The sequence below is a fragment of the Numenius arquata genome, chromosome 1 (assembly GCF_964106895.1).
Source record: "Numenius arquata chromosome 1, bNumArq3.hap1.1, whole genome shotgun sequence".
NCBI classification, from domain to species: Eukaryota; Metazoa; Chordata; class Aves; order Charadriiformes; family Scolopacidae; genus Numenius; species Numenius arquata.
Window position 1 is genome coordinate 25,037,830 of NC_133576.1, and position 22,979 is coordinate 25,060,808.

Below are 22,979 nucleotides of genomic sequence, written 5' to 3' on the forward strand. Positions count from 1 at the left end.
AGTGTTTCCTCAGTAAGTTTGCTGATGATACCAAGTTGGGTGGGGTGGCTGACACCCCGGAGGGCCGTGCGGCCATCCAGAGAGTCCTGGACAGGCTGGAGAGCTGGCCAAGGAAGAACCTCATGAGGTTCAACAGGGAAAAGTGTAAGGTGCTACACCTGGGCAAGAAGAATGTCAGGCACCAATACAGGTTAGGCGGGGACCTGCTGGAGCCAAGCTCTGAAGAGAAAGATCTGGGGGTCCTGGTAGACAGAAAAATGACAATGAGCAAGCAATGTGCTCTTGTGGCCAGGAAGGCCAACGGAATCCTGGGCTGCATAGGGAAGAGTGTGGCTAGTAGATCGAGGGAAGTCATTCTCCCCCTCTACTCTGCACTGGTGAGGCCACAACTGGAGTATTGCATCCAGTTCTGGGCTCCCCAGTTCAAGAGGGATAGGGAACTACTGGAAAGAGTCCAGCGAAGGGCAACAAAGATGATTAGGGAATTGGAGCATCTCCCTTATGAAGAAAGGCTAAGAAAGCTGGGACTCTTTAGTCTGGAGAAGAGAAGGCTGAGGGGAGACCTTATCAATGCCTATAAGTATCTCAAGGGTGGGTTGAAGGAAGAGGGAGCCAGACTCTTTTCAGTGGTTCCCAGTGAGAGGACGAGGGGCAACGGGCACAAGTTGGAACATAAGAGGTTCCACTCGAATATGAGAAAGAATTTCTTCACGGTGAGGGTGACAGAGCCCTGGAACAGGCTGCCCAGGAAGGTTGTGGAGTCCCCTTCTTTGGAGATTTTCAAGACCCGCCTGGATGCAGTCCTGAGTAGCATTCTCTAAGCAATCCTGCTTCAGCAGGGGAGTTGGACTAGATGATCTATACAGTCCCTTCCAACTCTAAAAAAAAAATTCAGTGAATTTCATGAAGTTCAAGAAGGAGTAGTGCAAAGTCCTGCACCTAGGGAGGAACAACCCCATGCACCAGTACATGCTGAGGGCTGCCTGACTGGAAAGCAGCTTTGCAGAAAAGGCCCTGTGCGGATCCATGTTGAACATGAGCCAGCAGTGTGCCCTTGCTGCAAAGAAGGTAAATGATATCCTGGGCTGCATTAGGCAAAGTATTGCCAGCAGGTCAAGGGAGGCGATCCTTCCCCATTATTCAGCACTGGTGAGGCCACACCTGGAGTACTGAGTCCAGTTCTGGACTCTCCAGTACAAGAGAGATATGGACTTACTGGACCAAGTCCAGTGCAGGGCTGCAAAGTTGATAAAGGAACTGGGGCATCTTTCATATGAGGAAAGGATGAGAGAGCTGGAACTGTTAAGGCTGAAGAAGAAAAGGCTTGGGGGGGGATCTCATCAATGTGTGTAAATACTCAATGGGAGGGAATGAAGAGCACTACTCTTCTCAGTAGTGCTCACTGGCAGGACAAGAGGCAATGGACAGGAACTTGAAAAAAGGAAATTCCACCTGAACACAAGGAAGCACTTCTTTGTACACAGACATTGTAGAGTTTCCATCCGTGGAGATACTCAAAACCCAACTGAGCACATTGCTGGGCAACCTGCTCCAGCTGACTCTGCTCGATGAGTGAGGGTTGGGACTATGTGATCTCACAAAGTCCCTTCCAACCTCAACCATTCTGTGACTGATTCTGTGAAATCTTTCTCTGGAGATATTCAAAACCCACCTGGGTGCGTTCCTGTCCAGCCTGCTCTAGGTGAACCTGCTTTGGCAGGGGGGTTGGATTAGATGATCTCCGAAGGTCCCTTCTAACCCCTACCATTCTGTGATTCTGTGAAATAGACTGAACCCTTAGGAAACGGGTAAGAATCAGAGAGAAGGGGTTATGGCAGACCAGACTGAGAATTACTTGCAGCACAAAAAAGCCAACACCACATTGGGATGTGCAAAACAGAAATCCTTCTACTATACGCTACTTTGAGAAGACCACTGCTGGAATGGCACTTCTAGTTTTGAGCACCACATTTCAGGATACACATGGGTCAGCTAAAGAAAGATCCTCTTCAGCAGAAGAGAGGAATCAGAGATCCTTAACAACCTACAAGGAGTTTAATCTAGAAACAAGAAGCTGGGAAATCATATTCAAGTGGCAGACTTGCAGAGAGGAAGGAAATAAACCGCCCTCCGCATTTTCTGTGCAAATACAGGTTACACAAAAAACCACACATCAAAAAAAACAGAGACTGAAGCCCTCGATTTCCTCCAGGGATCATTCAGCCTCCACTACAGGCTTTTAAGAACAGAACAAGTATCTCTAAGGAAGTGACAGTGGTATAATGGAGCCATGGGAGAGAAGTGAGGGAGTACTACAGCTTCCACATCCCTTGGAGCCCTTTTCCATGCTTATATGAAATGACAGAGCTTTGAGGAAGAAACATTTCATTGAGAGGTTCAGCAGAGTCTGAGGCAACCACCTACAGCTATAGATTCCTTTAACTCACTAGCTCTTAAGTTTTCACAGGTAAACTGCCATTTCACAAAATTCATTAATTCAACGCTATCTCTGTACCTTAAAGGACTAAGCTCGAATAGATGGGCTCAATACAGAAGTAAACAGTTCTGTGACCTGTGTGACACAGGTCAGGTAGGCCTAAACACTTCCTTCACTTACACTGCTAAGACATATATTTCTGATAGCTAGGAGTCACAATTTGGCCTTACAAGACCAAGTGAGAATCTCTAGTTGATATGAGAAGGCAGCTCGTACTAAGAATCTGACCAAGGAAAGATGAATACCCTGTATGCATAAAGAACTCTGTGAATATAAAGAAGATATCTTCTCTATATTCACTTCAACAAAAGAGATTAGGACCTATAAGCAAAAAAAAAAAAAGAATCTCCAGGTCAATCTAGAATCTTCAGGCATCTTCCAGTTTCTCCATTAATAATCAAGATAAAAATATTTTAAAAATGTGATGCGAGTTTTCACTTTCTCTCTCGTCACACAAGATACTAAAAAGAATATTGGCAATTTATAAGCAAAATTCTTACCGCATTTCAACATGCAACATTGGTCTCACTTCTGTACGATTAAATAGACTATTTACACACAATACATATATATCTTTCCCTCTGTATGCACATGCATTGGTCCTAGCCTAGGCATCAAAGGCCACATGTGAGTTCTCTGGGTCAAATCTTGTTCAAGCAGTTCCAGTCTGAATGTGTGTTTTCCTTTGGATAGCTTAAGATCTCGTCTCAGTTCTTCCGAATATCAGCATAGACCACAGACTCTGACTTGTTAATCTTGTCGCTGTGCTGTCCTCCGGAGTGATCTAACTGCGCATAAATGACTGGGCCCTGGGAACAGAACAAAAAAAAAAACCACGATCAGTATTTTTCAGGCCATATTGCCCCTTGCTTCTGCAGGGGCTGCAGCAAGACCAAAGCTAAACCAAGACCACAGAGCTTTTATGACTGCTAACAGCACTTTGAAGCAGGTGGAATGAAGCCTCACCTACAAATGAGCTCTAGTCTGCCACCTTTCTCCTATCAGGAGCATGCTAAACAGCACCATTTCCTCCTTTTAATACTGTTACAGCTGCTTGCTTCTCACAAAAAGCAAAATCTAGAATTTTTTGTTCTGAAAAGCAGTAAATTTTACATGCTATGCAGCAAAGACACGTGGCTTAGTGAGATGCACGCCAGATTTAATGTTTTTCGAGAGGAACTGTACTACAGATTTACCAGTAGACAGCAGAGTATGCATCCCGATACTGCCACTCAAATCCTGTAAATCCCAGCACAGCTCAGATAATGAGGGAGAGAACAAACCTGCAGCCATGTTACAACACCAGTCACTGCCCAAGCAAGTGACGGGATCAAGACTTGCACAGCAGCGAGCCAGAAAACACCGAAACGGCGCAGTAATGCAGAATATTCTTACCTGACTTCCAAGCCAACCCAGGGAGTGAGTGCCTCCACAGACACACTGGGCAAGCACGGCCACACACCTTCCTTATATTTGCTGGGGTGCAGTGGAGGACACGACAGCACGGCCTTTCGGCAGAGCATGCAAACACGCCAGCGCCTTCCTAAAACACCATGTCCTCCAAAAACACAGCCCACAAGAAAGCGAACTGCAGCTATTCGAGATGGGCTGAGAACAGGACTGCAGCCTGTAAAGAGCAGGTACCCAACAAGACAGGTGGGACCTTTATGGAAAGGTCTGACCTGCAGCTCCGATTCTGCACACCCAAACTGACATAAGCACAGAGCAGAAGGCTGCAACCACCTACCAGGTGACCTCGGCAGAGACATCATACACCACACACACCTCTTGTGCAGGAAGGAAAGGGACTGTCCTATCTGAGGGTGGGGGAAATCATAAGGAGAGATCTTTTAGTTTGGTTGCAGCTTTTTCAGCAGTTTTTGCTTCAAAATAATTTCATCTATTTAATTCTGCTTCTGTTTCCCTTATGTCCCAGGAAGAAGTCGCCTTCACAGGCATTTTTCCCATCTCTTTTTCCCCAGTACTTTTGGTATCCTGTCAAACTAGAAAACATCTCTATGGAACTGACCCAGAAATCCTTCCATCCATCTTCCAAAGCAATGAGGGACCAGAGATGAAAAGAGACCTCCTGTACAGAAAATTAAGTCTTTGAAGGACCATATAGGTACACTTCTGCACAGCTGTTTTCCCCACAACACAATAGCAAAGCATGCATCTGCTAAATACCTCATTCTCTTTCAGAGGTAGTTTAAACCCAAAGTTTCTATCTACTAGGTAAAGTACTTCCCAAGTGATAAAGAGGAAGGAGATGGACAGAAGGATGAAAGCTTGTGAGCAGATTTAAAATGCTGAATATAAATAACAGACTGAGGAAATGCTCAAAAGAGAGATACTGATGTCTCAGAAAACTCTAGATTTAAAGTCTCATCAGAGCCACTTTTTTGTTGTTTTTTATTTTTTTTTTTTACACTGTTGGCTCTCATGTTGTTCCGGTCTCCAACATTATATATACCCCACCTGCAGTACTGTGTCCAGCTCTGGAGTCCTCAACACAGGAAGGACATGGACCTGTTGGAACGGGTCCAGCAGAGGGCCACAAAGATGATCAGAGGGATGGAGCACCTCCCCTGTGAAGACAGGCTGAGAGAGCTGGGGCTGTTCAGTCTGGAGAAGAGAATGCTCTGGGGAGACTTTATAGTGGCCTTCCAGTACCTGAAGGGGGCCTACAGGAGAGATGGGGAGGGACTCTTTATCAGGGAGTGTAGTGACAGGACAAGGGGTAATGGTTTTAAATTGGAAGAGGGGAGATTTAGATTAGATACTAGAAAGAAATTCTTTACTGTGAGGGTGGTGAGGCACTGGAACAGGTTGCCCAGGGAAGTTGTGGATGCCCCATCCCTGGAAGTGTTTAAGGCCAGGCTGGATGGGGCTTGGAGCAACCTGCTCTAGTGGGAGGTGTCCCTGCCCATGGCAGGGGGCTTGGAACTTGATGATCTTTAAGGTCCCTTCCAACCCAAACCATTTGATGATTCTATGATTATATCAGTATTACATTACTAATTCCAATTAGAGTGCAGTGCCTATACAAACTTCAAGGCAAAGTGACTTTTGTTTATTTGTAAGCAATTCTGGAATTCTCATTGGCCTGAAACCGTAGGTCCAGGGTGTGATAGGAAGTGCTCTTAAGCTGAATTTATCAGATTAAAAAAAAAAAAAAAAAAAAAAAATCTACCACTGCACAAAGTATTCATTATGACAGTTCAAGTTTTGTTCAAGTAATTCTGATGGGCCAATTATCACTATTCTAATTTTATGCCAGGTTAAATATAGTTATTCTGCTGCAACCAGCATGTTAGGTGGTGGTGGAGAGACTGACTGGTGTGATCAACTGATCCAAACTGAGCTATCATTGTGTGGATGTGTTCACTGTGATCTAAATAAGTGGTAGATTAGCTAACACAGAGAAAAGGAGGATCTCTTATAATGATTCATCTATTTCATTTGCTGCCAACTGGTTTTCTAGCTGATTATAATCAGCAGCAGGGCCATCCTTCCAGCATTTGATACCTCCAGTGATCTGAATCTTTGTAAAGATTCTTCTTCCACAAGTAAAACCTTTTAAAAAGTCTAAACAATTCAGAACTTTCACCTAATCCCAAATAAACTCATCCTGACTCTTCAGAACCAGAAGACTGACCAGCACTGCCACATAAAACCCAGCATTTCCCTAAGCCTTGAGATTTTTCCATTCAGAACCAAAGGGTAAAGAGTGGCAGGCACACCAATACTTTCTAGAAGTTTGTCCACAGTCATGAATTGCAAGTTACGCAAAGAAATAGGAATTGCAAAGTTAGACCACCGAGGTCTAATAGATTTTTTTAGATTCTGAAAGATGTTGCTACCATAGATTCCAGCTCCAGGAAATTTATCTGAAATTTAAGTCAAGATTCCCAGCACCATGAACCTTCCCAGGATCCTGGGGTCCAGTTAAAGCCTGGAACAAAGCCTGAACAGAGACTGTTCAAGCATGTCTTAAACCAGAAGGAGCAAAGCCAGAAATCTGCACTTAAGCTAATGTAGCTTTAGTGCTTCCCACTTCTACATTAACAGACCTACCCGCTTAGGAGCTCTATACCATACCGCTTTGTACATCAGAAATGCACTTCTATGGAAGTTACTCTTTAAGACGAGTGGTCCTTCAGCCTGCCTAGAAATGAATACTTGGCTGCTTGCAAAGCACAAAGACAAATGATAGCCAGCCTGGAGTTAGCGTATCTTGGGACAACACACATCCGCCTTCCAGTTTGCTTGCTGCAACCCAGATTACTAGCTAAGCACAGACAGCCATCTGGGAAACACATATAGTTCTTGCCTTGACTGGAAATGCTTTTCTCACTCATCCAAAGAACAGTCATGGTAGAATACGAGTCACTACAGAATGATGCCACGGAGAAGAAACACCACATACAAATTTGACAGGACAGAACATACCTGCTGGGAAGAAAGACACAGTGAAAACAAGTGGAGTTGATCGAACCAACTGAACATTCGCAGAATCAGATATGCATACTTTCAGCACTACGGGGGACTCCAGAAAGCAAGGTCCACACTTTCATGAACTTGCACCCAAAACACAAAGGAAGTGCAGGCTCAAGTGCACTTTCAGCCGAGAAGCTATGTGGACACATACTTCATCACTGATTCTTAAACTGACACATAAATAACAAAATGATAAAACTTCACTTAATAAATTTAATTTAAACGCCATTCTTGGAGAGTGAACACCTCTATTAGTGTTTTTAACTTGCAGAGGCAGGGGTTGTGTATTTGTACTCACAGTTTTTCACCAGTGAAGCACAAAGCATTCAGTCACTTCCTACACATCCTACCAACTCAAAGGCTATAAAGAAGCCCACAGTCCTTTACTGTTTGCCCGCAGCACTGACTCTCTGAACCACTGGTCTGTAATTGCCAGGCAAGCCAAGACACAAAAGTGTGCCTGAATCAGCAAACAGCCTGCAACAGCTTCTGGGAACTGCTAGGAACCTGAATACAAACATTCTACCTACACAACAGCTCAAAAGCTTGAATACTACAACTAATTTCTTGATTTTGGTAATAACCTGGAAATAGCAGGTTTTACTTATACGTGATCCTAGTTTTCAAACATGTTAATTTGCATGTTGATAGCACCCTTTAAAAAAAAAAAGCCAACAAAACCAACAAAAAAACCCCCAACAATGGCTTAAAAATATAAGTGTGATCAATTGAAATTTAGTTTCCTCACTGATTTAAACCATCTGTTCAAAACCTGATCTACCTTGATTTTATTTTGGATCTTTCTAAAGAAAAGTAAATATGTTTACTTTCTGTTCAGTAAAGGTGGGACAAATGCTTAACAGAAGGCAGAGGAACCACTTGCTGCTACAAATGTTTGCCAAGAAATGAAAATCCAGGCAAAGCTCTCCTTGTCTAACAAAAGAGATTAAAAAACTAAAAAACTAAACTAAAACTAAACAAAACTAAAACCATTTCCCATGCTTTTCCTTTGAGGTCAGCAGTGTTAACACTTCATGTTTTCCTTTAGGAACTTACCTGCGGGAAGACCCTGGAGGACCCTGTCAAGGAATAAGCAGACTGGAGTGACTACAGAAGGGCAAAAGCACACCAGTTCTGAGTTAAATTTACTCTAACATGTTCCTTCCTGTACATTGAGACCCAGAACACTGGGGACACGGAAGGCTGAGGACACAGTAAGTTTTCATACCAAAACATTACAGAGAAAAGGAAAATATTTCTGCTTTCAAGATGTAAGCACATAACAGCAAAACTCTTCCTCCATGCAGCTCTCAAGGCACTTGCACGTACTGCTTCATACCATGACAGTAATTAGATAAAGCACCTTTGTCTTTTGACATAGGGAAGTTAACTCCAACAGCTACTGCAACATACATCGCACACCTAAGCTTTTTTTCTTTTTTTTCGGGGGGCGGGGGGGCGGCAGGGAGAAAGGGGAGGAAGGAAAGGAGGTGGGAATCTCCTGCCTCTTTCACCCATTCTAGGAGCCCCTACCATGAACTAGAAAAGATGAGCTTTATCTAGGCCTTATATGCAGCCTGCTGCTACTGGAGACCAATCCAGTCAAAAATTGAACTATTTTTAAATCTTATAGCTGGAGCATATTGCCTTTATGTTCAGAGAATAACTGTTCTCTGAAGTCAGTAGGTAGCTTTGTGGGCCTACGTGCTAAAACTCTGGAAATACTGCATCTGCCAAGTAAGATGCATTTCAAAACCAGACTGGAAGCCCAACAGAGTAGGGACTTTAACTTTATCTAGCTCATTGGCAGCACTGTATTTTTTTTCTGTAGTGTTAACACATTAACACATATCTCCATTATTTTGTTGGGAGAAATTAAGAAATCAGGTAATAACTTTGATTTAGAAACCCATTGGTTCACACACTACCCTGCAGCCGCTTGCTAAAAGGTGGCTAGTTAAGAAAAAGTCTATTTTGGACTTAGACTCACTCAGGATCCATACCTCCACAGGAAAATTGTTGGGAATACACAAATCAAGAGGCAAGACACAGCTTACAAATAAGGAAATCCTGTTCACTGTTAATAAGTAATCATATACTGCACAGAATCCCTGTCTGACTCATGCTCTCTCCCTTCTAATTTCCCATGGGCTGTTAAGCCTGCATAAAAGTCACCTTTTTCCTTCAAAGTCAGCAGAACTCTGCCAACAGCAGCAAGCACAAGACGAAGCGTGGCAATTTCAAGCCCACAAAAGTTGGGTGGCTCAGCAGAGGAGAGCTCTCAGCAGCAAGAATCATCTTCAAACTGATCACCACTACTCAGTGTTTGCACTGCGCTGGCTCATTTCCTTGCAAAGGAAGAACACGCCACAGGGCATCCACCTTCACAGTGATGAGAGAGTAAGTAAAATTCCTCCCCATTACAATCCCAGAACAGATTAGGCAGGTTTATGGGGTGATTACACATCTAGTAAATAATGTTGTCTCTACATTAAACAGCTCCTCACCGCCCACTCCTTGCCGGGCTCTCACTCTCGCACTTCACTACTGCTTGCGTATGTCAACGCACAAGATCAGAACCATCTTTTTTTATACATTACTACAAACAGGGCATAAAACTCCACCTCAACTAAAATCAAGATGTTATTCTTCCAATTGCATTAAGTCTGCTAACAGAAGAGTTCACCAATCCCAGCTTATTGCCCACCCCTTGTTCAGAGCAGACACTTTTACACCCCAGCCCTCATCACCTTGACAGACAGCACCCAATTCGTGTGTCCCACCCTGCCTTTATCTTTTCCATACCATCTCCCACACAACTCTAGGAGGATCCTGCTTTGGGAAGCAGCAGGAAGCAGTTTACCTGGTGTGATCTGGCGGGCACGCTGTTTACCAGACCCTCTGTGTCGGAGGGCGACTTCTGTGGAGCCTGCTTAACCGGTGACATCAAGCTCTCAGATGTACTGCAGCTGACGAGGTGGCAGAGCAGAGTTTGCACGACAATGTTCAAGAGGCACACACACAAAAAAAAAAAAAGAACAAAAAACAAAAAACGAATGATGGCAAGATGAATGTGGCAGATTATGCCAAAGTAAAAATGAACATAATGGATTCTGAAATAAACACATATAATTCTCCATCTCTCCCCAGACATTTTTCTATCCTTCCTCCCAGAGTCTCACTGGCAAGAAACATGAAGGAACAACTATTAACATAGCACAGCAGCTCCTCCAAACCCCGTTCCCTAGATGTTACCATTCAATCCCACCCGTCTAAAGCCATGCGTGCTCTCCGCTGAGGCTTCAGATTCAGTTAACAATGGTAAAGAGCAATTATCTTCTAACTATGAGCTAAATAGTCCCAGTCACTGAGGCAAGTGTTATACCTGTGCTACAGTTAAAGCAAGCACTTGCAAGAGCCACCAACCCTCCATATCAGCAAGGTACTTCCTACCAAACTCCCCGTTAGTTCCCTTTCTTTTGGCTAGGCTACAATCCCAAAATAATTCTGCCCACTCACAACAGACACTAGTCTCTGGAACAATTGCTTCAAGAGTCACACATGACATGTAAGCTATGTGCCCTGACATAGCCACTCAAATATCTACTCAGGCAAATCTTGTTTTTCAAACAAGAAAACTGTCTCGCGGTGAGAACCGACACCCCTAAAAGAAGGTTGCCAGTTTTCACACTCTGTTTGCTTTTTTTCCATCTGCTTAAAGCAGGACTGAAAAGAAAACAAGCAGACAGAGAAATTAATACCACAGAGCTAAGTATATGAGTAAATGCCCTTACACTTAACATCAGTAGCTTCTGGGCAATGCAGTAATGGGTCTCTAAATGCTAGGTCTACCTCTTCATACCCAAGCACCCAGGAAAGAAAACTAGCCACCTCCTTGACAGCAGACACAGGAGTTCCCTTTGCTACCACAACCCTCCAACCACTAGGCATTCTTTCCCCACCATCTTTGAGACAGACAGTGTACAAAGCAAGTACAGAATACAAGCAAACGAGGACAGTGACATTAAGCAGACCACCTCCTCACAGGGAAATAATTTTTTATCCTGTGGTAAGTCTAACCATAGAAGACTTAGCTCCTCACACATACAGCAGTAAGAAAATAAAAATACTGCCCCCAGCCATCACGGCAAGGGGCTCTTACTGTCTCAAACAGAGACAAAGCAGCCCTTCTGTTACCAAAATGATGTAATCATGAATTTTTTGATTTATTCAGAAAATTCTTCGGAACTACACTATCTAAAAGTCATAATGCAGCCTTAAGCAACTAATGCGCTTAGATCGCTGCAAGTTTTCAAACACACAAGCTGTCTGAGCCAAAGGAACGCTTATAGGGAATTTACTTCTATTTTGACACAGAAAGGGCTCTGAATTTCCTGTGCTTTAGTCAATGCACTGGCAAAGTTCACTGTTGGAAGAGATGGAGGGACACCACTTGGGATAAGCAGCAATCCCACCCCAGTTAGACATGAGACAATGAAACCCAAGCACCCACTGAAATGCATCATCCCTTTGCCAACAGATTCCAGCACAAATTACAGTGAAGTTATGTTAGTAGAGAGCTAGCTGGTTAGTCAGCAAAGGAAGAGGAAATGTGTACACATACACACAAGTATTAACAGCAACCACCAATTTGATTAGTTACCATGGTGTCTAGTGGGACTGGAAGAGAAGACCCAGCCCTGTTACATTCCCAATCTGGCGTCTATATCAGGATCTCTGTAAGGAGAGGAAGGTAAGCAGGATCCGATCCCAGCACACCAAGGCAGAAAGAAAAAAAAAAAACACAAAACAAAACACCAAAGTCAGAGCATGAATGGAGACTGTGGCCATGCAAGGGTTCCAGATGCCACGCAGTGCCCCAGCCCACCTCAGTTCAAGGCAGAATGGTTATCTAAGAGTAAGTGCATCTCACCACCACCGCACACTGGGTTAGCATCATGTAGAAGATAGTCCGTAAGTTTGGAGGAGGTCACAGCACACTTGATTTCTCTTTACATGTCATGCAGAGCTGGCATGGTCAGTGAAAGCAGTATTTAAACTTCAGAGATTACTTTCCCGAGAGAGCAGTTAAATCTACTACAAGAAATTACAGTGCATGAACTACTGCTCCAGGCTCAGCACCAGCATGTGTCCCTCAGCAGGAATACACCGTAGAGCAGGTAACTGGGAAGCAAGGCAAGCGGACCACCTCACGCACACTGCTGGTGCATGAAACTGCAGGCTTCTTTTCAGTTCTTAGAGGAAGGGCACATGCAGAAAGGGAAAACCAGGCTTTCCACACAATTTTCAGCACACACAGCCACCTTTGCTATATTTAGCCTTACCATTGGGCAATAGCCAACTCACTTTCTCTAAGCTCTCCAACTGGGAAAAGGATAGGGCAAAGTTTAATTTAGAAATCCCCACAAGTTTATTTTTGGAGTTATTTTCTTTTATCCCACAGGCAACCCAAAGAACCTGCAGGAAGCAGGAACATTTGTTGGGAAAAGAACAAAAGAAAGTTATAGGTTTGGGGGTTATTTCTAAGACTATATATGTAATTTTCGTTCTTTCTTATAGAAGCAAGTTACCAGCTAATTAGAGAGGAGAAAAGAGGAAGCACTTCCCCCACCAGCACCAAGCTCCATCACCACAGGACTCAAGTCTGCCTTTGTTAGTTCTTGTTGCTTTTTCTTATGTCCACTCAAAGATCTATGCTTCACTTTGGAGTTATCCTCCTAACACTAAAAAGCTTGCAGGGTTGGTAACTTAACAAAAAGTAGGCAGTGTATGAGAATGGATGCAGAGCGGATACTCCTTCTTTACTTTGAAGTGTGGTGACAAATGGGGTTTTGGCAAGTATAGTCCAGGCTCAGAAGCCAGACACTGGTAACTGAAAAATCCAGTCTTAATCTCAACACTGAGCATTCCTTAAGAGTGCATGTGTGGCACTTTTCTTTTGGGATGGGGGATGTCAGGGGGAAGCAGAGCAGGAGGAAAGGGAAGGGGAACGAGGGGATCTTGAATTAAACGTTCAAAGGGCATATACACTTGTGGCTGGGGATCAACTCCAACATATAGTGATTTTCGGGTGCAACTCATGGTCAATAGGTCTTTTCAAGCATAGTACGAAGATAATCATTATTATAGGCAGATGATCAGTGTTCCACATGGACATACTCTATCTCTAGCCATGGTTGCCCAGACTTGGCTGAAACTCCTACCCCCCTCTAAGTCCTCCCCCCTCTGATCCTGCTGCTGTTCCTCACATCATCCACAGGTGAGGAGGGAGATCTCTTACCCAGAGTATCGTTTTTTAGAGTTGTTCTTTCTGATGACAAGACACACGACAATAGAGATGAGCGGTGAGAGACCTGTAACCGTACCGATGACTATCCCTGCCACCATGGCAATGGGGAACGCAGGCAGGCTGTCTGGGGAGAGAAGGGAGAAAACATTCAACTCTTCTGCATTCCCTGATTAACAGAAGTTCAAGCCACAAATACTCTTGACCTTGGATTTGTTTAGAGCAGAAGGCACTAATGCAATACCCAGGAATTATAACATGCAGCCTAAGTGGTAGTGACAGCAGGCAGCCAGCAAAATAACGTATGAACAGAGCACACACCAAGGGTGTTCGTAATGTCACTGTCCTTTAGAAGAGAGTTTATATTGAACCAAGAATTTTTATACGTCAGGGAACACAAGTGACAATGAGGACAACCCTCTCTTATTTTGTATCTGATGGGGAAAAAATAGAGTTACACTCATCCGGCAATACCCAGCAAGGTCAACAGGAAAAGGCAGGCACGCTTGAAAGCAGATCTGAACGTAGCGCGTTGCTAACCAACTAAGAGCACTGAAGGCTGGCTGTTCTCTGGGTAGCATGCAGCAGATAGCCTAGTTACTACCCATGATGACTCTTAAGATTGTTTATACATAATTCTGGTGTCTCAAAATACATCTCTATACATTTCTACAGAGTCATTCTTTCCTGTCTTAAGTCAGGATCATTGCACGATATTAGAAATACACTTACAGGAACACAGTATTGCTTTACTCACATTTTCCCCAATATAATTTTGGGAGAGGGTAGGCCAAGACAGAGCAGCCAGAAATAAAAGCCAATCAGAGAATGAGAACAAATCACTTGCAAGGTAAAGAACACACAGACTACCATTATAGCTTTTCCCAGGAAGAAACAAAGTCCCTCCCCCTGCATCATGATTAATGCAAGGAACGTCTCAGACCAGAAGGTTTCTCACAAGACTATATGCTACACTAGCTACTTGAACCAAATACAAGTGACTCAGCGTAATGTCCAACAGGTAAAACATCTCACACAGAAAAATCCTTCTCAGATACCTGCATTGTTGAGGTTGGAAGAGATGTCTTGAGATTGCCTAGTCCAACCCCCCAACTCACGCAGGGTCAACTAGCACAGTTTGCTCAATACCCTGTCCGGTTTTGTTTTGACTATCGCCAAGGACAGAAGACTCCATAACCAATTTGGGCAACCTATTCCAGTGTTAAACCACAGCAAAAAAGTGGTTTCTAATGTTCAGACAGAATTTCCCATGTTTTGACTTATACCCATTGTCTCTTGTCCTGTCACTAACACCGCTGAAAAGCCTGGGTCAGTCTTCTTTAGATCCTGTCAGTGTATATAAACACTCGGTGAGAGGATCCCCCTGAGCCTTTCTTCTCTTTTGCAGGCTAGACAACTCCAGCTTTCTCAGCTTCTCCTTGTATGAAAGGCGGTCCAGTCTCTTAATCATCTTAGTTTCTCTTCTTAGTCACCCTTTGCTGGACTCATTCCAGCAAGGACTACAGGCCATGCTTATACAAAGCATTCCCAGAAAGTTTGCAGTCTGTAGACCAAACCCATTTTGACATACTTACCTAGAAGGGAGCAGCACAATGCAGTACCCTGAAGCAGGGGCATCATACTAAAAAACCAGGGCTTAAATTTAGTAATGTTCATTTTGAATTCAGCAACTTTCAGGAGAAGGGTTACCTGATCTCTAGCCATTTCACTTATCATACCATCATTTGGCCAAATATTACATCAGCAGCTTTCCTAGCTCCCCAGCGTTAGATGGCAATTCATAACAACATGGTAATTCAGAGTCTTAGTAAGAAATTAAAGATGAAGACATCCCTTTTTTCCAGAACCTCTTGGCAGCCCAGAGACCCATCTGCTATTAACAGAGTCCTACAAATGGCAATACTTTTCAGGTACAGAAGACTAAGATTGTGTTTGAGCCCCATGCAAAGATAAACAAATTTATTTTGAGGCATATAAGAAGTAGGAGTTCTTGAGTTTCTGTGCTTTTTCACCTTTCCAAGAACCCCCACACACACACTTTTTCAGAGCAAGAAAGTAAGCAGCAACCCAAAACTATAGTGCAGAGCTGCAAGAGTGATACGAAAACTTTGGCTCTATCTAGTCCGATAATTTTCTAATCTGATAGATTTCTTTGAATCAGGAGGGGCTTTTTGGTTGGTTGAATTTGAGTAAAGGACAGCAGTTATGTTCTGTTGACAGAGGTTTTTAAGACCACATAAAAAATGCAACTGTTTGCATGTGAAACAGTCTGGCCTTATTGTCTCTCAGAACATAGTCCAACAGACTATAGAAAAGCTCACACAATTTTACGACCACATAGTTCAGTTGAAGAATGTCTCCCCCTAGTTTTTCTTATATTTTTCAGCATTCCACACTTACATTAATTCCTCATAACTACTTGCAGAGCAGCCAATGACTTCATTGTAACAGACAGTCCCAGCTACATGACCAAACACCAGCCCTGAAAACTAATATTTAAGTTAACAGCTTAACACAAGCCAAAAATCCAGCCTTTCGAAGAATACTTTTCACTAAATATCACTGTAATTAAAAGCAACTTCCATTTTTGCTCGAAGTGTGTTAGTATCAGTTTTATCAAATACTGAAGGTATTTGATAAAACTAAAGCTTTCCATTGCTGCTAATGTTTTCATATGACAATTCTAATTTTTTCCACAATGAGAATTCAGATCAAAGATGGACTACCTCCAGATAACACAAGCTGCCTTGAACACAGTGTTAAGTAGCTTCCTATTTCAAGTAGGGGCAGCCTAACGTAAGGACTTGTAGTTCCCTACAAATTTCTGTCATTTAGGCTTTGAAAAGTAGTCCTTTCCAGATTCAGATGCACTAGCGAAAGAACAGTCTTGTTTCTCATTCCTGCCAGTAGGATTCTTCCAATGTAGTTGATGGAGCTGTTGGAGCACTATGTAGATACTGCAGTGAAAATCAGCCAAGTTAGCTTGGCTTGGCAATTTTGAACAGTTAAGCCACCCTGGAACTTATTAAATATTTAATCCAAAATGTAAGGCTCACCAAGCATTTATGAGATCATTTAAATGCATAAAGTATGTATGTGGCTTTGAACAGTTTACAACACCAGACATGACTCAGAACAATTAAATGAATACATAGTAAAAAAAAAAAATATATATGCACAAGAGTCAACATGCACTTATTTCAATTGAAAAAATTTCTCCAGCTCAGTTCAGGATGAGTTACAACCTATTACAAGAGCAGTACTTCCAGGTCAAGTCAGAATGCAAGATAGCATTACAGCTATAGCTTGAAAACCTGTTTTCAAGGTCTTCCTAAGAATTTGAAGAAAATTGTTGCAGCATTTTTCTGATGATGAGAAGTATTGCCAAATACAGGGTTCCCTTCAGAAACAGTGAGATTCTCTTGTCCAGATGCTCCACCTATGGGGAAGCCGGCATGCAAGTCTGTTAAAAAACATCAGCTGAATTAGTGTACTGAAGTCACTCTCGATTTGCTTAACCTGGGTTAAAATCTGAAGAGGCTTTGCCCAGACAGCCTGACTTTGCCAAACCAGCAGTTGCTTTACTGCTTCTTCATAGAGACTATCAGCACATTGTATGAAAATAAACTGACCCTATTTTATATAGATTTCAAACTTCCAAGAAACAGAAAGTTCTAAGTGATGGCAGGACCTCCAGAGGTCCCATCCAACTCAAACTGCTCTGTGAAGAGAAGGGTTAGATATAGACCATGGCTACAAAAGTACACGAAATGACCTCATGAGCAGGGGTACACACCTGTTATAGCAGCAGTATTATTCTAACTGGAGCATAGGTATCTTCCCTAACATATTAAAATCTAATGGAACAGCTGTATCAGCACTGACATTTATGAATTCAACATTTATTCTTGTCATTATTAAATATAAATTTGGAAATCTGATCACCGAAAGAACCATTTCATTTTAGGAACAGTCCCACTTTGGCTGACCTCCAACTTAGGTAGAACAATCAAATGTTTTGGATGGCCAAGGGAAATTAAAAGCCAAATTGATATACAGAATATAAGTGCTCTTGAACTGTGGTCATTGTTGCCAAATGCTAATCAGAAGCTTTAAATGACTGCAAGTAGCTAGCCCTTGCAGTTTATAAGGGTCACCATAGATACTGTAAGAACATCCGAGTAAAAGAGCCTGAATGTACATCCAACACAAACACCTTCGCATCAAAGAAAGCAGCATTTTACTGTCTGTCAGTAAGTGCTTGGGCCAGATTATTCATTTTGTTTTCCAGTATATATACTGGATAGGTTCCAGAAAGAAGGGTCTGCCACTTTCTCTCCTTGGTCCCCAGATTTCGAAAGTCATCCTAACTCTTCACATACCATAATACAGAAAAAATCAGAAGACTTTGAAATGATAAGATGGGTTTTCATCGAGGTTTCCATCAGCTTTTGCTAATACTTGTTAAAAGCATAGGAATCAGTGGGTATAGAGGAAAAGGGTATGACATTTAGTGTTTTAAACAGCTGACAGAATATCAATTCGATTATTAGGACCTGGAAGAAGACAATTAAAAAGACAGTTGTTCCCTCCAGGCTACTCCCCCACCCCCAAGAAAAGTGATATAGACACAGAAGGGGGAGGAAGGGGTGGAAAGGAAAGAAAATAAATCATATAGGGTGAATACCTTTCTCCACAACTCTAACTCGGATTTCTCCTGGTTTGACAACAATGTCAGGTGGGTTCTTGACATCACAAATGTAAGTGCCGTTGTCCCGGAACTGCATGTTTGATATACTGATAGAAGCATCTTTCTTGTTAAGATCTCCAGCCCAAGTGATCCTGTCTTTAAATGGTATGTCCTTTCCAGGGTATGGCTTTCCATTAAAGTAATAGAAAAACTGTAGTCAAGGAAAAGAGGATATAAGAACAATCCAATTAGAGAATACAGAGCTACAATGCTTCTCTCACTGTTACAGCATTCCCCCAGAATCCACTGTATTATACACAGCTAGTATTTGAGATGTTTTTCCTCCTGCCTCATCACTTTAGTCAGGCTTGTTGCTTCCTGATCACATAACCATGCTATGGCTTATACCTCAAGATATAAGACAAGGAGGTGGGTGAAAGAGAAAAAGGCTGGTAACCTGGGAATAATCAAAGGATAGAACAGTTCTGGATCACAGCCATCTCTCTTTCAGTCACAGGAAGCCTTCTGCATCCTAGTAGGAAAAGGATACCGAGTTTCCTATCTCATGTTTTGCTACGTGTTACTTATAACTATAGCACCGCTAAGTTAACACACAATACCCTCCTTCCCTCCACCCCCCAAAAAATCCCATGAGCAATTTAGAGTGCACCTAGCTGTTTTCCAGAAACCTTCACAGTGACTAAATATAACTGATTCCAAGTTTTTGGGTGACTAAGTTGCACATTGGCCCTGCGCTCCCTAGACATGACCAAAAATCCTTGAAGAATGAAACTGTTTCGTACAGTCTGAGGAGGAACTGCATATTCCCTCACTATACCTGACCAAAATTGAAATTTACAGCAGTAGAAGTGCATAGACCTCTACAGGACAACTCTGCTTTCAAATATATAGGGTGTTTGAACACTGGCCATTAACCCTAAGAGAGGGATCAAGGCTGTATTGCAGGACCACGTTCATTCTTAATTTCACATTCTGAAAGAGGGAGAGACAACATTAAATCAACCAAGAATCACCTCAAACTCTCTTCAGTTCAGTCTCCAGTGCAGGGTTAAAGAAATTTAAGGCAACATTCCAGCTTCCTCTTTCTACAACCTTTTTTACGAAGCGGTCTCTCTGCCACAACAGACTGGCTACAAGGTATTCAGGTCATCTCCCATCTCTTCTCCTGTTCCTACCCTTGCCATTCCAACATCTTTTCTATCAGACCCACACTCTTCATTTGGCAGAACGAACCTGACCCAAATCAGGTATGTGCACATGACCATCTGTTGTGCTGCAGTCAATCTGACACTTATTTGTTGTCTACAGGCTAGCATAAATCCAACGACCTATCTCATCTGGTAGGGAGTCTGCTAGCACACAGTCATCTGTCAACATTTCGGAGGAAATCTGCTTCAGTCTGCAGCATTTCCAGCTGGATTATAACCTTTAGCACAGAGGCACTGCATTAACACACCCCTGTGCACAGGGGGGAGTCATCCAACTGGAAGTCTAGAAGGCAAGAGACACATCCCTTAGCTCTCTAGGTGTCCTCACCTGGGGCAGGAGAAATCACAAAGTAAAATACATCCTGAAACACAAGCTAAGCGACTCAAGTCACTCCATGCCCTTGATTCAGTGATTTAACGTGAGATTTCTTTTGAAACCTAAAGCTGATGGGTTTAGAGCGGTTTAAGCCGATTGTGAAACTTTGCTGTCATCAGATGTTTCATTCACACAGAGATGTGTGGGCATGTGGAGGGGGAAGGGGAAGCTTTCAGTCAAGTCACCCTCACCACCTAGCCAACAGATTGCCAGGGGACAGGACCGTCTTCTTCAAGAGAAGCATGGGCTTAGCTCAGACATAAGCTGATGATGAGACTCATCTTTCAAATTAATGCCCACCCAGCCATGTAATTGACATGACTTGGGTTCATTAAAAAAATCTTCCCTCTATACCTTCCTCAGCCCCTCAAAAGCAAGAGGGAACTAACATCAGATCATACGGGGTCACTTCTGCTCAAAGATAATTTGCTTTTCCCTCAGTTGTCCTGATAACTACATCCAGGTAGAACGTCTGAGTTGACTTCACTTCCAAAACAAATGCTACGTCTTGAAGTTGTATTTCTACAATAAGGAGTTTGGACAGTGATGCAGAAAGGGAATGGCAAAACAGGATATATGGTGGATTTTTCTATGGAGAGCGGAAAACATACAAACAGATGGCTTCTTTTCACCCATCCTGTTCAACATTGGCAGGAAATATGCCCTACTTCCTTAAGCTTTTGCCCAGCAGCTGCTTTGGCTTCCTAAAGAGAAGAGCTCCCATTTCAAAACTAAATATTTATTCACCGAGAGTTCAGAAGCTGATTCTTTAGAGCTCTATAGATTGAGCAAGATGCTCATACACTGTTTCGAATCATCTCTATTCTGAGCATTGAAGGGCTTCTAGAGTTTAAACCACCTCATGTCTGCAGCAGAGGGAACCTGCAGAGCAACCTGTTGTCCCCACACCTTCCCTGTTGCCCCAGAGTCCCTTGTTCTGCCTCCTCCAAATTCTGGCTCAGGGCAAGGAATAAGAGAGAAGCAGAAATGTCAGAAAGCTCAGACTCCAATGCGCACAGCTTATGCGACAGAGGAAGAAGACAGCTAACAACCTACTGAGGCCACTTATTTGAAGGTTCATACCCAAAGGATCTGAGCAAACTTGGGCTCAACACAAAGGAAATGAGTGATGGCAATTACTATTAGCCTAAGTTGCTTCCTAGACTGATTTTTTTCTTGTCAGATAACTCAATATGAGAATGTAACTGCTTACTGATTTGAGCAATTCAATTCTGTTCTGAAAACAGGGAGACTGGTCTTATTTTAAGCCCTTTCAAATAGAGGCTAAACAGTACACAAGCAGAAAACAAGCAACACGCACAACACACAATGTAACACTGTAATATGGAAATTTAAGTTCTGTGACCACTATCATTCAGTGCATAGCTCTGCAGCTCAGTTCAAGTGCAAGAGGATATAGAACTTAGAAGATTCCTAGATGCACATCTACTTCATAAATACTGCTACCACACCAACATCCCTTCTCCTCTAAGTAAGTACTAGTATATTTTACAGCCACTGCACACTCCAGCCTTTGCAGAGATCTAGCATATAGCAATACTTTTAAAAAACTCTAAAAGTTCCCCTAAAAGTGATGTCTCCATCACAGTGATGGAGACAAGAGACATGGAAGGAAGCTCCAATCCATATCTGCTTGCTCCTCAGAACCAACTAGAAGGCTTCTGCACACTTATCACAGCCTCCCCTCCCAGGTTGGTTCCCCTACAGCCATTCCTTACTGAGATACGAGTTGCGGCTCCCTCTGGTTGAAAACTCCAAGAAACAGATGCTGCGCTGCTGATCACTTCCACGGATGTAAATGTGCATGGAAGCTTTGCGTCTGTCCCATTCTCCACAAATATCTCCTCCGGTGTGTTGACCTCTACTGCTGATACTTTGACTGTATGGGAAAGGTAAAGAGAGGAAAGAAGGAGAAGAAGTGGCATCAGTGCTGTTTCGAGAATCAGGAAGTTGAAGTGGTAACTGTTCATATCACATTGCCTATAAGTGGAAAAGAGACGAGACATCAACAACTCCTACATCAAGTGCACAGACATTGCGTTATACCTGCAATAAAACCACGTACAGAGCAGGCCAGTTCACTTCTCTTTCCTTGTATTATCTGTTACAGGATGTTTTCCATCCACAGATGTTTCCTCTACAACAGTTTGTGGAAGTCAATTCTATGGTGCAAATGATGAGTTTAAAACTCTTTCCTACTTGCTGTCAGCAGACACTGTAATAAATAAGCTCCATCGGAAGAACTAACATCTTGGATCCAGCTATTACTCAGTTTCCTCTACGGCTCACATCTTGTTTCCTATCTCCAGTTTTTCTCAGCTGTAGGTAGAACAAAAGCTCACCTCCAGAAACCTCTCCGGCTCCCAGCTAAGCCACCTGCTTCTGCTCTCTGGCATGCTTCAAGGTCTTCATGTGCAAGACCTCATAAATAATCACTCAGATATAGTTCAGAAGCATGAGAGTAGTATAATTTTTTTGTACCACGAGGCTTACGCATGGTAAAAACAGGAAGCAGACCACAACCACCCCCCAAATTTAAAGTAATCAAGGTTAATACTGTGCTTGTGCCAGTAGTTTTCCTACACAGTAAGTGAAATTCAGCATGATTTGGAAAACCCGTTGAATATATTCTTTATCTGGCACCTTTTAAACTGCAAAGATACTATCCCTATCTAGATTTAAGCAAAGATACATCTGTACATTCATTCAAGTTTACGTTAAGAAAAAACACGTGATCTTGTGACATCACAAAAGAATGTCTTCCAGCGTTTGTGTGATGCCCACATGAAAGCAAAAATCCTGTAAAATCACTGTGGGTAGGGCGCACATGTGACATGCACCTGGAAACTCAAATGTAAGTTTTAATTTTTATTAAACCATGGTTTTCAGCATAGAGATTGAACTAGGAATCTGCTTCTGATCACATGATTCTATGTTTCTGGGCTACAGTATCTTAAATTCAGGGGTTTTCCTCCCTTATTAGAAGAGGAAAGCAAGCCTTCCTGCTTCTTCAATATCTTAGTTGATTTATTTCTCAGCTTTGAATAAAACAGCTCTTAAAGTAGGCAAACTGAAGAGAAATATTCCAGTCAGTTTAAAAAAAAAACAACAGAACAACACAACAGAAAACTCCCACCTACGTCAGTTCTTAAATCATAGGGTTTATGCTTTTAGTCAGTGAGAGTTAACAGCTCAGCAGCCTTCAGTTCAGTTAGACAGCAAGCTTCTTTCAAGTGATACAACCATCCTAAGGTGTAGATTTGCCATAAACCAGGTTACTTTGTTGGAGCTTAAAATTAAGCAAAGCCCATGCTCTGTAGAGAATTTTAGAAACCATC

At 42.7% G+C, this 22,979-nt stretch overlaps 1 protein-coding gene across 1 annotated transcript; it reads right to left on the minus strand.

The window, feature by feature from the left end:
* Window positions 1-2,851: 2,851 nt before the first annotated feature.
* MPZL1 (myelin protein zero like 1) lies at window positions 2,852-21,595 on the minus strand. Its single transcript, XM_074152950.1, has 5 exons — window positions 21,360-21,595; window positions 18,013-18,226; window positions 13,299-13,431; window positions 9,861-9,966; window positions 2,852-3,306 (listed from the first exon to the last, which is right to left on the minus strand). Exons 1-5 carry the CDS (start codon window positions 21,564-21,566, stop codon window positions 3,205-3,207), a joined length of 762 nt encoding a protein of 253 aa, XP_074009051.1. The 5' UTR covers window positions 21,567-21,595; the 3' UTR covers window positions 2,852-3,204.
* Window positions 21,596-22,979: the final 1,384 nt, after the last annotated feature.